The 18,325-nt window shown below is 39.1% G+C and overlaps 1 protein-coding gene across 10 annotated transcripts in view; it reads left to right on the top strand.

Annotated features, from left to right (window-relative positions):
* ABLIM1 (actin binding LIM protein 1) overlaps nt 1-18,325 on the top strand; it is a 186,583-nt gene that overhangs the window by 149,583 nt on the left and 18,675 nt on the right. For 7 of the 10 annotated variants that reach the window (XM_035329705.1, XM_035329703.1, XM_035329702.1 and 4 more), the window contains 4 exons: nt 3,089-3,124; nt 4,404-4,533; nt 14,578-14,682; nt 16,703-16,750. In XM_035329705.1, coding sequence (XP_035185596.1) covers nt 3,089-3,124; nt 4,404-4,533; nt 14,578-14,682; nt 16,703-16,750 — 319 coding nt within the window. The remainder of the gene's footprint in view (nt 1-3,088; nt 3,125-4,403; nt 4,534-14,577; nt 14,683-16,702; nt 16,751-18,325) is intronic. The other 3 variants (XM_035329707.1, XM_035329700.1, XM_035329699.1) reach the window with 1 other exon arrangement.

Genomic DNA, 18,325 nt, shown 5'->3' with positions numbered 1-18,325 from the left:
TCCGGGGATAAGCAAAAGCCTTTGGGGTTTTCTTACCCTGTATTATCACCAGCATTAAATCCAATTAATTTCTGGTGACTACAGAAATTTGTTCTTAAAACAAAATGGTTCTCACTGTCTTTTCAAGAGATCCGGGTTTTCTACCCAATGCTACTGGTGACTACTGTGACCTTAGGCAATTCACCTCGCCTCTCTGTGCCTGCTTCTCCTCCCTTCCCTTTCCCTAACGAAAGCACAACCCTATCAGGGGTGGAGTGATCTCTTACTTTGTGTTTGTGTTGTTGTGTATGAGTGGCACTTAATCTTCGAATATCAGTTACCATCATCTTTAGAAGCAAAGGAGGTGACATGTTTAGTCATGGCAGGGATTTACAGACTTTGAGCAATTTAGCCTGCATTCTTTTTGTAAAGTGTTTATATGTGGTGGGGTTAAATAAAAGGGGAGCCTGGCCTTACTTAACCTTGCACCTGAGAAAAGCCCTTTACTTAAATTAAAAAAAAAATAAATCAAATTCAGGTAAGAAAGATGTGTGTGTGTACAAGACAGGTGTGTAAGAGCAACCAAAATTAGTAGTGGAGACAAATCAAAAAAGATTAGTAGTCTCCAGTAGCGGAGACAAACCTTAAATTACAGGGAATAAACTACAAGAAAATTGTATACTTCAGCTACAGAAAGTGTGAAGACACAGCACGAGACATTCTTCTTTACTGAAATGAAAGGAAAATGCATTGAAAAGTTTCTCACCGGTAATTTGTAGTGTTCAGTTAAATCTCAATCTTGTTTTTCTATAAATCTGTGATGAAAAACGCTTTCACATAGCACCATCTAGCGGGAGCTGGGTATTTTAGTTAAAGATACTGGATGCATGAGTTACAGATTCCAGAGGAGCAAGAAGGTTGTGAAGAGATGGTTTCACTTCTCATGCAAAACAGAGAGAAATAATGCTCTGGTGCTCTGTGGTTGTTTGAAGATGTGTTTGCTTGAGATCTGTACATAATTTTTTGCTACTGAGGCTGACCCTTAATGCAGTGATAAAATTTCTAGAAAGTAAAAGTTGCTCAGGTTCTTCGGGTCTTTCACTTCTGCCCTGCTAGCAGCAACCAGGTTAGAACAGGAATCAAGTCATTCATCAGCTCTGACTCGTGCTGCATAAATGTTGAGAGAAGCAACATTACCCTGCGTGTTCTCTGTTTTCGGTATTCTGTCAGCTGAGAGCAATGACTGTGTAGCTGCTTGCAGTAAATAAACTGATGTAAGAGGGGAAAACTACCTTTTTCTAATGTGATAGATGCTTCAAAATGGAGCAGGCATCACACCTGGTAGTTCATTAAAAAGGAAATTAAAATGAGATCAGTACAAAGTGCTGGAAGTTGTATTGTAAAATTACACCTGTAAATGTGGCCAAAATGTTGCTTGCCAAAATCTCCCAGAAATCAGAATAACATGTATGACTGCAGTCCCTTAGATCTCAAAGTGACAGAAGACTGAGCCTGCTGTGGGGACTAGAAATTTTGCTGTAAATTTGTTCACTACAGCTCTACCAGAGTTTCTTGTTGTTTTTAAAATCTGAAGACATCACTTTGTGTTTCCTCTGGCTTACTATTCTGAAGCTTTGTCTTCACAGTCTACTGCAGAGTGTATTTTGAACTGACTAGTGTAAAGACTTGTGCAACAGAAAGGATTTTAAAAGACTTCATTAGCCCAGAAGAACCAAGCATTCCTTGGCAGACTCAGAATTTGAGATACAGCAGTTCACCTGTGCGTGATGAAACAATGAGTTGGCTGCAGAGGGTGGTTCCATTTCCCAAAAAGCAACGAGATGATGTCAGATAGTGATGGAGTGGAAATACCTGAAATGTTGGTCATGGAATCAGCAAGTCACTTTCTGGGTTGCCTTCCTAGTCTTAGATTCCTGTGACAACCATTTACATTGCCTGAGCAAGTAGGCAACCACAAAAGATTATGGAAATTTGGTTATTTACAGTAATCACCAGCGTTACCAGCTCCATGAGAGATAATGATCTCACACTGCAAAATGTAGAGGTGAATTTCTGGTTATTACCAGAAATTAAGCATACATTTAATGTTATTGTTGTATGTTATTGTAATAGTTAAACCAGAATCAGCAGTTTTGGTGCTGAGACATTGTCTTAACAGCTATGTCATCCTATAACAACTATGGTCATATTTAAAAACATAATCTCTTGCCATGTTTGCTCTGGCAATTAAGTAATTTGGAAACTTAATGCATAAAAGAATAAATATTTTAAATCCTGATCTTCCAGCTTCAGATTGTCTTGTGATAAAAGACACATAACTGGTAATCACACAAAGCCTTTATTCGTGTTTGTACCACCAGTTTATGCATGATCTTATGCTTCATTTCTAAAGGCACGTCTTGCCTCAGTTTCCCTATCTCTGTAATAGAAACTCTTCATAACTATTGTGTGTATTTCTTACCACGGGCTTTTGCATACTTCTTTCAATATACATGCTGTAATTCCTGTCTGTTCTCCTTGCATAACTATGGATGAATACAAAGCTAACTTAGAGAGAGATCATATCAAAGAAATGTTGATGACAACTACGTGCTGCTTTGCATTGGCTGTGAAATGTAAGGCCTTGAGGAAAAGGAGATTTTTGCCAGAGTATTTGTGTTGGAGGAACAGCATGCTTCATCCTGGAAGTCATTCTCTATTTCTGACGCCATGCAAAGCTCCGAGTTAAGGTTATTTACTTTTGATTTCCACTTTAAAGATTTCTTCATAACAGGCGTGCTTATTAAATTAATAACCCCTTCTGATTTTGATCTCTACAGATATGCTTTAACTACCACAATGATTAGATGGTTGTTGCATGATATTTGACTGAATTAATCATGCTTATAAAGATTCTCCCAGAGACTTTAATTGCTTCAGTGATTTATGGACCAGTTCCTAAGCAATGTGGAAAAAGCAAGTTACGGTGTTACAGTGGCCTCAGCTATGTCTTCATTGCCATTTTATATGTCTGGGTTGCCATTTTCTAGCCCAAAACATGCAGTGATGATTCTGTAACTTTTTTTTTTTTTCTTTCATATCTTTGCAGTCTCCAAGGACGTTATCACCCACCCCTTCTGCAGAAGTAAGTTTGGTGGAACATAATCTTACTATGATTACAATTGCTCACTTCAGCAAATGCAGGTGTTGATTTTGTTACCCATCTGATCTCTTTCTGCTACATAGCAATGTTTTCTGAATATTGAAATTTAAGGGAAATTAACTCTAAAAAGAAAACATTAAGCTTTCATTGACAGGTTGTATGAGAAATGAAGCTCGTGTCGCTACCCAGTTGTTGTCTATAAAGCAGAGCCACGTGTCCAGCAGAGGTCACTTCTTGTACATTGATCCTTCTGGTTGCCACAGGCAGGCTCTCCGGAGATGGATGACTGGCATGAGCTAAAACGCTGCTCTAGGCATTTCAATAAGAAGACATGGTTGCTACTAAAACATCTGTAGTTTTGCCTTGAAAGAAAAAACTGTGGTTTGGTTTGGTTTTCACTGGGGGCTGTTTTGAACATTTGACATTAAATATTGGTAAAGTTATTTGTCAGGTTCCTATAGATGTCGTTGCATAAGCGTTTTCATTTTGGGGGTGGAGAGTATTGTTTGTTTGCAACATAAAAGTCACAGTGACTGCTACGTGGTTAAAAACAACAAACAAATGGGACTATAAAATCTGGTGTAATTCTTTGTGAATTCAAATTGCTCTCATCTCTTTTTGTCCTGTTTTGCTTTGCTTTGTGTGTGTTTTGTTGGCTCTGGGTTTGTTTTGGTTTGTTCTGGTTTGTTTTGTTTTCCAGGAAACAGAAAACTGAGTTTTGCTGTACAAGAAGGTGTCATGTTTTCAGATGGTTGGGTGGGGGCGTCAGATCTAATTTGGGTACTAAAAACCCTGTTTGTAGCTAGTTGAGATGTGGTAAATTAAGCCACAGAGCTCTGAGCTGCCTCTTTTGAACTCTTGCTGGTCTCCACTTTAGCTAATTGAAGGCTGGCTCACGTATCTTGTGCCACGTGCTGCAGCACAGGCATCCTCTGAACAGGCAACTGCCCTTATTGAATGACAGGAACATGGGGAAATCTAGGATTACAGAAGATTTAATAGAAATTACTCTGAATGACAGGTGCAGTTAGAACCTGCCAAGTCTGAACTCTGACACTGACTATTAAAATGGATCAGAGTCTTCGAAGAGATCATTAGTAAACAATGATAATGAAATGGGTTGAAAGCTTAGGGAATATTGTTGTTTCAGTAGCTTTTGTTGATATCTGCAGATCCACAAAAGTTGAGCATTGCTATAAGAAATGTGTAACGCACGTTTCTATTTACTAGTGAATTCTTTTTAATTGCTTCTATTCTACAGGGTTATCAAGATGTTCGGGACCGCATGATTCACAGGTCTACTAGTCAGGGCTCCATTAATTCTCCAGTGTACAGTCGTCACAGCTACACACCCACCATGTCACGTTCCCCTCAGCATTTCCACAGACCTGGTAAGGGCAACTGCATTAGAAGGATGTATAAAAGTAGTGTTTCTTTATTATGTCACCGAGTGGCACAGAGAAGCATTTGTTTCTCTTAGAAGTCATTTGAAAATTGTATCATATTTTAATATTTTCTACCTGTGTTTTTTGTTCATGATTGATGTAGTCTTTTGCCCTAGATTGATAAGTGTCATCATTAATACAGATCTTCCAGTTTTATTTCTGATTAATTATTTTCTTAATGTATGTATGTTTGCGGAAGTGAGCAACAATTTACAGCAATGAAACACAACCTTGGTTCAGGAATTTGGGAAAAGTATCACATCTTAGAAACAAAAGTTATGGCTTGACTATAGAGAAGTCGCAAATGTAGGATTCCTCCCTCCTAAAAAATATTTATCTAAAATAAATAACCCAGCATATTCTGAATTGTTAGTCACTTTTTAAACACTCATGCTTCGCAAGATAGATTTTTTTTTTTAATTGAAGCCACAGACATTTGCTAGGGGAGATTTTAAAAAACTATAATTTTTTTATTGATTTAGCAGTGATGCACAAGTTCTATGTACAATACAGAGAATGTACAGTCATTCTGGTTCCAAGTGCATTCAAATTACTGGTTGTGTATAGAAAAGCAATACGTGAAAATTAAGCATTCATCCACACCCAGATTGCATGAAAATGTATCTGTAAATGTAATTCATTCAAGACTTTTCAAGATTGATTTATTCTTTATGGTAATGAATTAAATCTTTGTGACCGGTTTTTAAAATAAGTGATACAATCGTGCAGTTCCATCTTCCTTAGTGATCGCAGATGAACACTTAGCATGCCAAAGGCCCATCCACAATAGCAGCTGCAATTTTAAAATTAAAGATTTATTGTAGAGCCATCACTGTGGAACTTGAGTGCTGGAGCCATTTCCTAGTAAGGGTGGGCTGAAAGCAGCTAATTGTGTCTGTCAGTGAATGCCTTATTTAATGGTCCCAAGGGAGGTGGGACAGAAGCAAATTGTGTCTGATAGTTAGTGCTGACAACATGACTGTGTTTTAAGATGACATTGTAACTAAAACTGAAAGAGACTTATAAAGCGTGAAAAAGCTGCAAACTTCTGTCTCTTGATTCTGGCAATTTCTAGGGGATTTTTCCATTAGTATCGGTTGTATCAGGGGCATGAACAAATCCAAGACTTAACCAGACCTTACTGTGATTGATTTTTTTTGTCTGTGTTCAGTCAAGGATGTTCCTCAGAAGAAGGCTCTGTTTGTGTAATTCTTTGATGGGTGGATGGGCTCAAGCCAGAATTTGGGTCCAAATGTAAAATCTTCAAAAGTTTGCAGCCCGAGGGATTTTCCGAGAAGATTTTTGTTCAAGCTTATCTCTGTTCAGATGATCTCATCTTTGGCTAACCTGTTTTTGTTTCTCATATGACACAGACATAAATCTGTAGAAGCCATCATTTTGATCTTTGCTACCCTGCTTTGGGGTGATTGTTAATTTATAATTTTCCTCCGGTATTATTCATATTGAATAATAGCATGTGTATATTTAACATTCTTTTCCTAATATCTCTTATTGTAATCATGATATTTGCAAGAATAACTTTCTGAATAAATGCAGTGGCCCCAGGTAACTCCTCTTTGGCTTCCAGCTAGCCCTTCCGAGAGAAGTGAAGCACTGTGTTGACATTGTCAGCATCAGGTTCTTCAAAATTTGAGTGTTTTGAAAGTTTTGAAAAAGTTTGCAGCCTTTTCCTACCGTGATGCCCTAGCTGACGTTGGCAGCGACTTCGGAATGCCTTAAAACAATAGAGGGCAGCTTGCATGCCTCTTGACTGACGTGGGGTTGGTCAGGCACTTTTCAAAACAGCTGCTTTCTTAACTACTTGAGCGTCAATGTTTGTGATGTTTGCATGATGGCAGCAGGCTGTTTTCTGGTAACAAGGCATAGATAAGAAGCTCGTTAAGCAAGTAAATATTACGCTGAATTAGTAATGCAGTTCAAATCTGAGCCTTTCTTCAACTACTTGCTGTTACTTTGTCTAATGTTTATGAACCCTTTGGTACGTCTTTTAACCTTTTTTTTTTTTTTCCTTCCTCCTTTTCAGAATCCTAATTGTTTAATGCCTTTTTTTTCTTCCTTTGAAGCCTCCTTCCCTGCCTTTCTCTTATTATTTTTCTTTGTTTTCATTTTGTTCTGCCCCCCGATTCCCTGCTGCCGCAGAGCTGCTCTCTACTGGTGTGCAGCGGTTGTCATACCTGCGCACTAGCAGTCTCAGCTCCGCTCACCATGACTCCCGCCCCAACTCCCCCTTCCGACACCACTTCATTCCCCATGTCAAAGGTAAGGAGCCAGGCCTCTCCAAGGAGTACCCTCCGGGCTGGAGATTTATTAGCATTCTGTCAAAGCTAATAGGTGCATCTTCGTAAGGTTATCATTGGCTGCGTAGCTGAGCATGCCTCGAAATGTGCCGTTACACTTAAAACTCAAGTAGAATAGACATAATGTCCTTTCTTAGAGGAAATATGTCATTTCTAAGGGCCCTAGTTGACAAGTCATCAAGCGATTTCCCTGTTAGAAATACAGAGGGAAGCATTATCATCCACTGCTTAGAGCCTATACGTGCCTAACTTAGCCTCTTCCTAAAGTAATATGTAACAACATCTACAGCAACTAGCGTATCAAATTATTTCCACATTCTTAAAACACACATTTAAAAATGTACTACAAATACTGCCTGGATGAGACCAAGGTGACCCAAAAATATGAGGAAAATAACCGCCATGGATTATATCAAGATCAATGGCAATAAGGAAATTAATCATTATTAATCATATTGGCAATAACTAGTGCCCAACAAAGTAAAATCTCCTCAACTAGTGAGAATCAGCAAACTCTGCTTAAGTCAGTAGAGTTGCAAGGATTTACACTACCTGAGGATCTGGTCATTTCTCATTTTTTAACCTGTTATTTTTCATTACTTGATTTGAGGGCGGAGTTTTTTCTTTGTGTCCCTTCAAGGAGCTCATTCAGCTCAATAAGCTTTTAGTTTCTTCCTTTCTCATGATGTGGATTTACTTTTATTTCTATTGGAGCATTCTCTGGCTGTGCTGTTCCTTTATATTGGGGGAGACAGTCATAGCTTACATCACCTACAAAAGTTCAAGAAGAGGCAATAGATTATGTTGAGCACAGACTATTCTGGCACCATTCATTAATGCAGATAATCAGAAATTGGAGTTAAAAACAGTTGCAAGGCAGTTGTTGCCATGCACTTCCAATAAATGCTAATAGATCTCAATGTTATCTTTCTTGAAACATTCAGATCACCATTACTAATTTTAGTTTTGATTTTCCTTAGATGATTTTTGTTAATATGCACTTCAACTTTCCTATTATGTCACTATTAAAAAAAAACAACACACCTCACTTCAAAATTAAAAGATTGGGACCCTTAAAAATAGATACACAGCTCATTTCAGCATGCAGTTAATCCATAACCCTTGCAATTTCAACATTTTTTTTTTTGCTGTTAACCCAAATTACTACCTGCACTCTTTCAAGTGGCATTTTCATTCTTTTTCTGTTGAGAAAATAGCTTCTTCAGTAGATAAATCAGAAGAACTATTGAAAAACCATACCTATTGTTTTCATATTTCAAAGATATTTAGGTGTAGATTAGTCCTGTATCTCAGCTATTGGTGCAAAAGGCCAATTGGAATTGTAAGTGCTGAGACAAAGGGGTGAGTATGGTTCTTACAAAGTAGATGCACATAGAACATTGTAAGTCTACCATTTTCTGAAAATTTTACATAAAGGTCTTAGGCCTATACAGGGTTCACGGGTGGTAACTAAGTAAGGCTTCCAAAGCTGTGGTTCATATCACATGGTGACATGTGCACCATCTGAGGATGTGGCGCATTTGGGAGGGGGCAAGCAGCAGGTACTCACAGCTTGTAATTCACATGGCTCAATTGGAAGAGTAATCTCTTAATTGCCAGTTGAGGAAAAGAAGCACCTTCTTAAGGTAACCTAGAGCACTTCAGTTTGGTGCACAGGTTAATGTGGTGGGAATGTCCCCATGGTTTTCCTTTCCTTTTGGTTTTCTTCTCTGTGGAGGAAGGAGGCCACTCAGTAAAACAAAAAGCACGCTTTTGGGCTTCAGTTCACCGCTGGAAGCTGAGCTCCGCCAGAGCATTAAGCCAAACTCAAACTTCTATCAAGCATACATAGATAAAGTAACTTGGGATGTTTTTATTAATGATCTGAAATAAAACATGTAGTAAAATTGCAGGCAGAGCTTCCTGATGGCATGCAGACTGTGAGAATAGCAGCCAATAAAGAACATGAGCAACAACTTTTTCAGTGAGCAGCACAGCCAACTGTAAGCCATGCTTCTGAGTGATGTCCATCCATACATGCTGGAAAAAGTAGTAACTATGAAGAGAACTTGGCTGTTTTGGTGGATATTAGGATGGGTAGGACAGAAGAAAGATGCTCCAGCTAAAAGAGCTATGTAGAGATGTTATAAGACCTACTGAGAACTGGTAGATTCACAGTCCCAGCAGGATGAGGGACATAAGAAAAGCTCCAGAAGTTTCAGAGAAGGATCATCAAATTATTGCAGATCTCATAGTGAGAAAGTTAATGCTGTTAATTTATTAGCACTATTGGATGGAACAATTTGATAGTGATTTGTACCTGGGTAATAGAAATGTATGGTAACAGTACTTTCTCCTATATAACAGGTAAAGATACAACAAAGTCCTCTTGTACACTGAAATTAGGCAAAAATCATGATTTCTCGCATTTGTTTTAGTTGAAGATAAGTAGGTATTGGAATATCTTTGTCTTCCCATTGCTACAAAACACTGAAAGATACAGAAAATCTACAGGCCCGAAGACCTTCATAATTTTTCCAGCATGTTAAGTGATCGGTGGAGCTCTCACTAAACCCAAGCATTAGATGAACAAATGTTTGTCTTGTTCCTGAAGTCAGAGAAAGCTCTGGCTTGTCTTTTGAACAGATTATGATGGAAGATAGTTTGAATCAGATGCACTCAGAGAACCAATGTGGTGTATATATGTACTATATGCATACAAGGTTATAGGGAGAGAGAATGTTTTTGCTAAATAAGCCCTGTGCCTGTCACAACATGTAGGAGAACACGTTTTCATAGGAGACAGTATAGCTAGCTCTAAATTTAATTAGGGGATTTATTTTATTTTATTTTATTATCATTCAGGTAGTGTTGAGTGAAGTCCAGTTGCACTATATTGTGTGTCCTTTTCACTACTCCATGTTCACATATAGCTATCGTTACCCACTAATGGGTTGGGCTGGTTTCCCACATGGTTCTGCATTTGTTCTTGTATACCAAGTGTCCACATACCCCCCCACACCTTTTTTAAAAAAAATCCATCTAGTACCATCTAGTAGAAAAGAGAGATTGGTCTGGTACTGGCTGCACCTAAAGCAACTCCCTGATAACCTTGTCTGTAGTGGTTTGCCTTGGATATCATAACTGTCAATTTTCAAAGTTTAAAGAATTGCTTTATTTTACCCTTGAGAGTAACATCTTTTTCTACTAGGGAGTCAGACCCTTGTGAATACATCTGAGATGAGAACTGGAACACTGTCTGGAGTTAATTAGATGTGATAGATGTGTTTACAATGATTTAACGAATAGGTATTATACATCTTTGTACTTGGCCTTTTTCGAAGCCACTTGTACTTTGAGCAGGAAGGTAAAATTGGTGTAAATTTGCTGGAAAGATTTCATAAAGCTGTAGTGTTTTGTTATGTGTTCATTTTTTTTAGGAGTCAGAGAATACGGGTCATGCCAAAACTGCTATACTAAAGGGGCGTAATTTCCAAACAGCATAATGATAATGAAGTTGCCAGTTGACACATACACCTGTGTTATTTGGTATCATTAAGCCAAAAAAGTTGACATTTACACCAGTTTGTGTGTTTACGTACAGCATAATACTTAAACCAGTGTAATACTCAAGCCTTGCAGACAAGGGCAGATATTAAGGCCTTTAACAAGTGAGGGGGCTAAATATGCCTAAGGCAATCTTAGAGTTTGTTGAGGTAATTTACATGTTGAACAGGCTGAGAGAGAGGGTATAATATACATCAACTCAGACTTCATTTAAACTCATTTGGTCTCTCCATTGAATTTGGGCTTGTCTCAATAAAGTACTGTCTTAGCTATGAAAGAATCAAAACAAGTCCGTGAATGAAAGAAACCCTGACCCTACTGAAATTAGAGACAAAACTTTCATTGAGACACAGGATTTCATCTTACATGCCTAGAATTTTTCAGAGGCATTCAAGAAGATTGCAAAGCCCCCATAAGATTTCTGTCTGAAAAGAGCACCAACTTAAGGGGGGAGGTTTCCTCTACTCCCAGACCTTCCCATAATGAATCTACAGACCTCCATAGTGAATCTGGGCCTTGTTTCTCACAGGTTCCTCCTTTCCTGCCCCAAGATGGGTCTCTGAAATCAAATACTCAGTGTGTGTGATAAATTTCCGGGGTTTTGTGGATGTAGCTGAAAGTTCTGCTCTGGAAAATGGTTATGCTCTCACAACTTTCATATTTGTTTGGGAAACATTGGCTACACATTTGGATAAGCTGATGAACGGCAGCTTGACGAAACATGGAAAGGACCTAGGGCTTAGGTTCTGTTGAGGTGTTTTTTTGTCTGTTCAGAAGTAAAGCAATTAAATTGTGAATCACACAGTGGCCCCAGTGACTGCTGTGCTCAAGAGACTGATTTCTATGTTAAACTTACTCCAGTATTATTTAACATCCCCCATCTACACACACACACGTTGAAGTTCATGCATGGGGAGCAGGAGCTAGTTTTTCCCATAGCATTGGCAAACTGGAGTGCTGTCATTGATTTGTGGAGTCAAAACCAGTTACGGTTTATTCTGAGATATGAAGACAGGCTTTTGAGTGCAGGCACAGCAAGGAACCCCAGTGCAGTGGGTTCAGCCCCTACTTTTACATAAAGCTGCTGACAGGCTGGCCACGAGGCACTGGGAGGTAAGTACAGGCAGGTTAGCTCTGTTCTCCTGTCTGCTTATGCCCACGCTAAAGACTGAAGATACACAGATTTCTTCCAATTTACATAGTCTGTCACCAATGAAAACTCAGTTTGTGAAGCAGTATTGTCCAGAGCATTGATTCTTCACTTCCTTCCGAGAAGCACCCCCTGAGCCATTTTACATTTTAAGTAGTTGAGGTTAGTTAAGATTTCTTAATAGCCTTAGGTTCCCTGTCTGAGGACTCTGTTCTTGAAAATTTCTGTACAGTTAGCCTCTAAAAGATTTCCTGGAGTGATGCTGAGTTTTTTTTGTTTTGTTTTGTTTTGTTTGTTTGTTTTTCCCATTTCATCATAAGCATGTTTCTGTGCTGCATCATTTTCAGTTGAACACCAGTTTTCTTTGAACTTGGAACTGTTTTTTCCCCTCAGCACCAAATCCAGCAGGACACTGCGTATGCTTGAAGTCATAAGAAAGTCCTTATACTGAAAAACCGACCAAAGCATGGCTAGTCATTTTTGTTCACTTCAAAACCCTTTTATGCATTTTCTGTGATGTCCTACGCACGTTAAGATCAGTGCTAGGGTCAGGGACCCAGAACTGTTAGCCTTTCCTAGCCCCTCAGGCACTATCTAGAGTTCAGCAGATGCCTACCAAGCCTGTGTTATTTTTCTAGAAATTTAGACTCCAACAGTGCCACTTTCCTACCAAAACATAAACATTTCCAAGCAACTCTAACACGAAGTTCCTAAGGTTTCCTGTTCCTAAGACCCATTGCAGATGGAATCTTAAAGCTGCTCAGGACAGAAGCCTATACAGCTCTTCTGGGCAAAGTTGAAAATCATTTATTTCTGTTTACTAAAAAATGGGTATATGGATGAAGTCTTATAGCAACTCCACATTGTTTTTGCAGATTTGTTGCAGTAAAATAAAAATTTTAGAAAAAGATTGGGTCTTTTAGAAAGAAAACCATCAGGTTTTGATGGTTTTAATTTTAATTTCTGAGAAGACACCAGAGAATGTTGTGTTTAACCTGTAGTGATTTTTAAGAATGACAGACAAATGGAAATACTTATGTTCTTGGTTCTCTGCAAACTCAGGTTCCTAAGCATGAGCTTTAACACAAAATTCTGCTTTCATAAATTGTGGGTGATTTTATAGCTGCATCTGAAGCATTTAAGCCTTGTTATGAAAGTGGGCTCACCAGGGATGATCTAATGAGAGTCTAAATAGATGTACGTAGATGTACCATTCCCTCCTGCAGGGTTGGAGTTAATGAGACTGCAATCCTAGAAACTGTAAAGGGGAGTCATGTATCAGTACTAGCAGGAGTCGTTAGGAAGAGACAGACCACGCAGGAACCCCAGGAAATACCAGGCAACAGAGACACCTGCAAAGCAACATGTGCAGGAGGATACCATGCTAACGGTGTGCCTTGTGCTATGTGTATGATACAACATCACCAGTTTTCTCTAAACAAGTTATGTGTGTACCAGCTAGAAGATTAGCCAGCATACCTTAATTATGTGAGCATACTTTGTTGGGTCTAGGTGAGACACAACTCTAACTGTGTTAAGAGTATTTTTTTTCCCTTTCTGGTGCCTTTTAGATTGGTAGATGGCCACTCAAATAAAAGAGGAATTGTGTAAAAGAAAACTCCCCACCCCCAATGTATAAATAAGAAGTGTGCTGAGTCTGAGATTTTGGGTTGTCTAATGGAGCATAGGAAATGTGCAGCTGAAAGAAGGCCTGCATTTTTTTTATTTTTATTTTTTGATGTTTCATAGCTTTCCTGTTCTTGTCTACTATTTTATTTTGGTGGTGGTGTTTAGTGTTTTTTTTTGTTTGTTTGTTTGTTTGTTTGTTTTCTTGCTTTATTAATCAGCTTTTCTAGTTTTTTTTTTAATCCCTGGTGCATACCTGAAAAATTGAAGAGGTTTGATGCTCCCCTATCTTTTACACACCCATATAAACTGAGCACTCAGGTGGACAGTTTTTGCTTGTATGAATTTGCATTACTGTGAATAAAGGCACAAAGTAAAAGGCAGCAATGTTCTTTTATGGAATACACACAGCTGTCTGTTGGGAAATCTGGCTGTTTGGTGCTTGGGGATCAAGCTATGTTTCTGCAGCAGCGCTGACTGCGGGAGCTTCCAGGCCTGATGGATTGTTAGGAGACAAAGAAATAGTCCCCGTAAGAATAACCATAAAAATGGAACTTGAGTTTTAAGACAGTAGATTCAGATTTGCTAAATAAGCAGTCATCTAGTATTGTCACTGGAGACAGATATGGCATTGACAGAGACCTGGGGTGGTGCCAGTGATTAGGGCTCAGCCACCAGATGGGCTGCATTGCTCTACAAATTATTTTGCCATATCAAAAACTTCCTATCGGAGGAATAAACCAATGAAAGAGTGTGTAAGGAACAGGTATGCATTTCAATGTTGGCCAAGTGACCTAACAGCTATTTTCCATCTCTAGCTTCTCTGCGCTTCTGGTTTAGGGAACTGTAGTAACTGCCAGCATCTGCTGCTACCTGCTTGGGAGTTGGTTTCATTTTGGGTTTGCGTATCGACTACTATGCTCTGTGCCTGCGATTTTTAACTCCAAATGTCAATCTTTGTATGAAGTCATTGCCAAGTAACCTTCCATTCTTCTTTTCCACATCACCCATCTACTCACCAGCCGCCAGCACACAGCTCCTGCCTGCATGCCGTCAGAATGAGTGTAAGCTGCTAAAACCTCAGCTCCAGCCTGAACACAAATCTTTGTCTCTGCAGGAAAATGAGGAAAAAAAAAAGTCACCAGGGCTACCAGACCTTGTTATTGTTTGTGTTTATATTTTTGGTTCAAACTTCTTTTTTCCCTGGAGGTTTTGATTCCACCAAGTTTGTTTGGGTTTGATTGGGCTTGCTTTTTTTATTTTATTTTATTTTGTTTTGTTTGTTGCTCTCCCTCTTCTCATTTTGTTTTCTCCATTCTTTCATTGGAGGCAATGAGCCGTCCAGCGGTCGGAACTCCCCTGTCCCCTATCGGCCAGACAGCCGCCCTCTCACTCCAACTTACGCTCAGGCCCCTAAACATTTCCATGTTCCAGGTAGGAGCTGGCACTGTATGTGTCTCGGTGTCCTGTCACAGTGTAGAATGTAGCCTTTGTAACTCCTGTCTTGTCTCCATTGTTTCACGCTGTTTGCCATGGGGTGCACACTCAGGGTTTGGGACTGCCTGCTCCTGGGCTTGCTGGGAGGAGTAGTGCCTTCAGGAACGGGGTGTCTGGTGATTTTTCTCTGTTCTGTTGGTCAGGTGTTTCACTGTTAGAATACCATGTATGAGGTCTGCCAATGGCCTGTGAGCTGGATATAAGCGATGCAGGGCTTGATTTTTCTCTCAGTTGCACCAGCATAATTCTGCTAATTTTGGGGGAGTTGGTTGTGATTCTCAGTGACCAGCGAGCCATTATATGTAAAGTCATGGCTGGGACTTGTTTCAGTCTTGAACCAAACAGTTTAGTGCTCACTTTTTTTTTTTTTTTTTTTTTTTTTTTTAACCAAATGAGGATATTTCACTTGTTTTGTGCAGTGGCATGGTGTCCTCACAGAGCCCTGCAGATCTGCATGGACGTGTGCATCAGGATGCGCTCTCTATAAAGGGCAGTATCTGTTCAGAAGTGAGCTGCAGCCTCTGAGATCACCTGTCTTGCAGTTTGATGGGATAGGATGTGTGTCCCTAGGGGTGCGAACACACATTGTCTCACTGCATCAGTGTTAGCTGACAGCCTTCTATCCAGTTATTCTTCAGGTCCCCTTCAGTCTAGTGTCCCTTTGTGCTGCTGGGCCTCCCGGCCTCAGACCGGGCAGATAAACCACTGATGTGAGCTTCCCTTTCAGGCAGTATGACCTGGCTTGGCCCAGGGAGGCTGTTCTAACTGCCTGAGCTAACCTGGCTGCCTTGACTTGGGCAAGTTAAAGTGCCCTTGCATGACTTACCCAGCCGAGTAAACAGTCCCCGGTGTGGCAGGAGAGCTGTCCTGCTCAGCTGGCACAGGGCAGCCCCCCAGGAGCTGTGTTCACAGCCCCTTACGGCTTTTCGGGTCAGGCGTGCACAAAAGTACTGCATGACTGCCCTTTAATAGTTATACCCCTTTGCTGTTCAAGTAGCCCTAACAGATCACAAACACGAATGAAATACCTCAGTGTCTTTGTGTGCAAGGAATTGGCCTATTTAGTCGGGGGGTAGGGTTCCATAGGGTAAGTTTTACCTTAATTTTCATAGATTTCTACTTGGTTTTCCTTAATGCCAGAGGTCTCCTGTAGCACTTTAATGGGATCTTGTATTTGTAATACACAAAGTGTTGGTTTGAGGTGGGTGGGTACTTTAGAACAATGTAGGTTCTGTCTTGGATCACTGTTTGTAACAATATTTTATCTTTTAGACATGCTGTAGATTTACTCCATTAGGATTCCAGGAAGTGGCATTTTCTTAATTTACATTGCAATGTGCAATGTGGTGGTCCTTAAATAAATACATATTTACATATTAATGTCTATCCTTGCGGTTTGAGGATTAGCAATATATCCCTTAGCACTGACTCAGTGAAATCTAGCTATTGACTGTTCAAAACAGTGTGTGAGGCAGCTATTTCGTTCTCTGGGTTTTAAAGTGACTTGTAGGCTCACTGCATTATGCTCTTCTCAATCCAACCAGTCAGCTGGAAAGAAAATTGAGCTGTTATGACTGAAGCACAATTTTCCACAAAAAGTTATTTGGGGTAGTTTCCTCCAAATAGCTTGAATCTTCACCATGGAAATCTCTTGCTTGTTTGCATTTCCTAATGTCTGTGACACTGATAATCTTCTGAATATTTGAAGTGAATTGTTCATTATTTGGATGCATCCACATGTTACAGAATCAGCTCCAAAGGACTTCATACCACATCTTTGACTTGTCACTTGTTCTTACATTTTATTTTCTTCAAATAATCTGATTCTGTGTAATACTGGCTTTTTCTTGTGCTACATCCTTGATTTGGTCTGTCTGCTGTTTTAGTGTTGGGGTTAACTTCAACTATAACTGAAGTAGTTCTCATATTAACATTTTTCTCTTTCTCAATTTCACAGATCAAGGTGTCAACATTTACAGAAAACCTCCAATCTACAAACAACATGGTAAATGATCTTTCTCTTTTTGTTTCAGAACTGGATTGTCAATTGAAATGCATGCAGAATAGTGAGAAGTATTTGGTGTTTACGCTGCAAGCATCAAAAAACAGTAGTCCAAGCCTGAAACAGCTTTTATTGCATGTCCTGCTGAGTGATTGTTTTAACGCATGTTGTTTCATTTGGATCATACGGCTTCAGTCTTGGCCACATTGATATTGATGGCAAAATTGCCATTAATTGGGATTTTGCTGTCTTTATGGTATTGTGATGCCTTTCTGTATTTTACTTCTTTATATTTTCAGAATACAGGTTTTGATGGTGGAAAAATGGATTAACCACAGTCTGTTTTCTGACAGGAACTTCCTGGATTATGTTTATTTTAAACAGACAAAGTACAATTTATTTCAACAGCAGTGATGTGGATGTTTCTATCAGACTGGAACTCCAAATGTACTGTGGCTTCAAACAGGAATCTTTAAATATTGAAAATAATATAGGTGACTTATCGTTGACAGGGCTCATTTGATTCTCAAGCCCTAGGAAACAGCTCTGGTAGTACAGTGTATTTGCTGTTCCAGTGTTTGGATTCTGAGTTGGACAACAGCATTAGTACTCTTATCTTTTCAGAGTAGATGTTTTTTTAGCAAGTCTGAAATAACAATGATGGCAGAAGCCAACTGCCTTGCAGTTCTGTAATACCCCAGAGCAAGGGACCTTGAATGTGTTCTCTATTCCCCTTTGCTGTGAACAGAAAACTTTAAATAGGACATTTCTATGTGATGCGATGAAAGACAGATGACTCTACTCTTTAAAGACTCTGCAACCCTTTGCAGACCCCTTGCCTAATGAAACTCGTTTGAGTTAAGTAGCAAATTAGCAGTACTACTTCAGATGAACAGTTGGCTGAGAGCTGTTGAGCTGAGATGACTAAGAAAGCCCAGAAAATCCATTCTGTAGGCAGGAATGAGCATTGCAAATAGCACAGCTGAAGTTTTACATCAGGTTTCTTTCCTCTTTCTTTTTTAAGTTTTCAAACCATGTGCTCATTTTAGAAGTCTTAACGTTACTTTTGTTTATTTTTATGGTTTTAATGTATCTCCTCATCTCCCATTAACATGTGAATGTTTAACCACTGACATCACCAATTCTAATACGTAAGTACTGTTTGAAGTCATGCTTTTGTAAACTTTGACCAGATTTCTCCATACCTGTAATTATGCTTATTTTTCCAATCATAAAATTCTCAGAATTCCCAATGATATATAATACTGATTTTCCTAAACTACTCTGAATGTGTTTGATGAGTAACAAAGTGCTTCATTTCTATAACAGATATCTTTCCCTTTAAAAAGAAAAAGGGGAAAAACATCCAGAATCCTTTCTTCTGATATAATAGCTTCATATAAGAGAAAAGTGATTTAGACTAACAGTTCGTGAATAATAGATACTTCAGGTTGTTTTAAATGCAAACTAAATTATATTGAATTTATATATGTAGATATTAAATGTGTGTGTATATATATAAATATATATACACACACATTTAATGTCAAGAAGTGAAATCCATAATGGACATCCTCA

The sequence above is a fragment of the Oxyura jamaicensis genome, chromosome 6 (assembly GCF_011077185.1).
Source record: "Oxyura jamaicensis isolate SHBP4307 breed ruddy duck chromosome 6, BPBGC_Ojam_1.0, whole genome shotgun sequence".
Taxonomy (NCBI): Eukaryota; Metazoa; Chordata; class Aves; order Anseriformes; family Anatidae; genus Oxyura; species Oxyura jamaicensis.
Note: the sequence above shows the minus strand (reverse complement) of the source record. Positions and strands in the feature narration are given on the sequence as shown.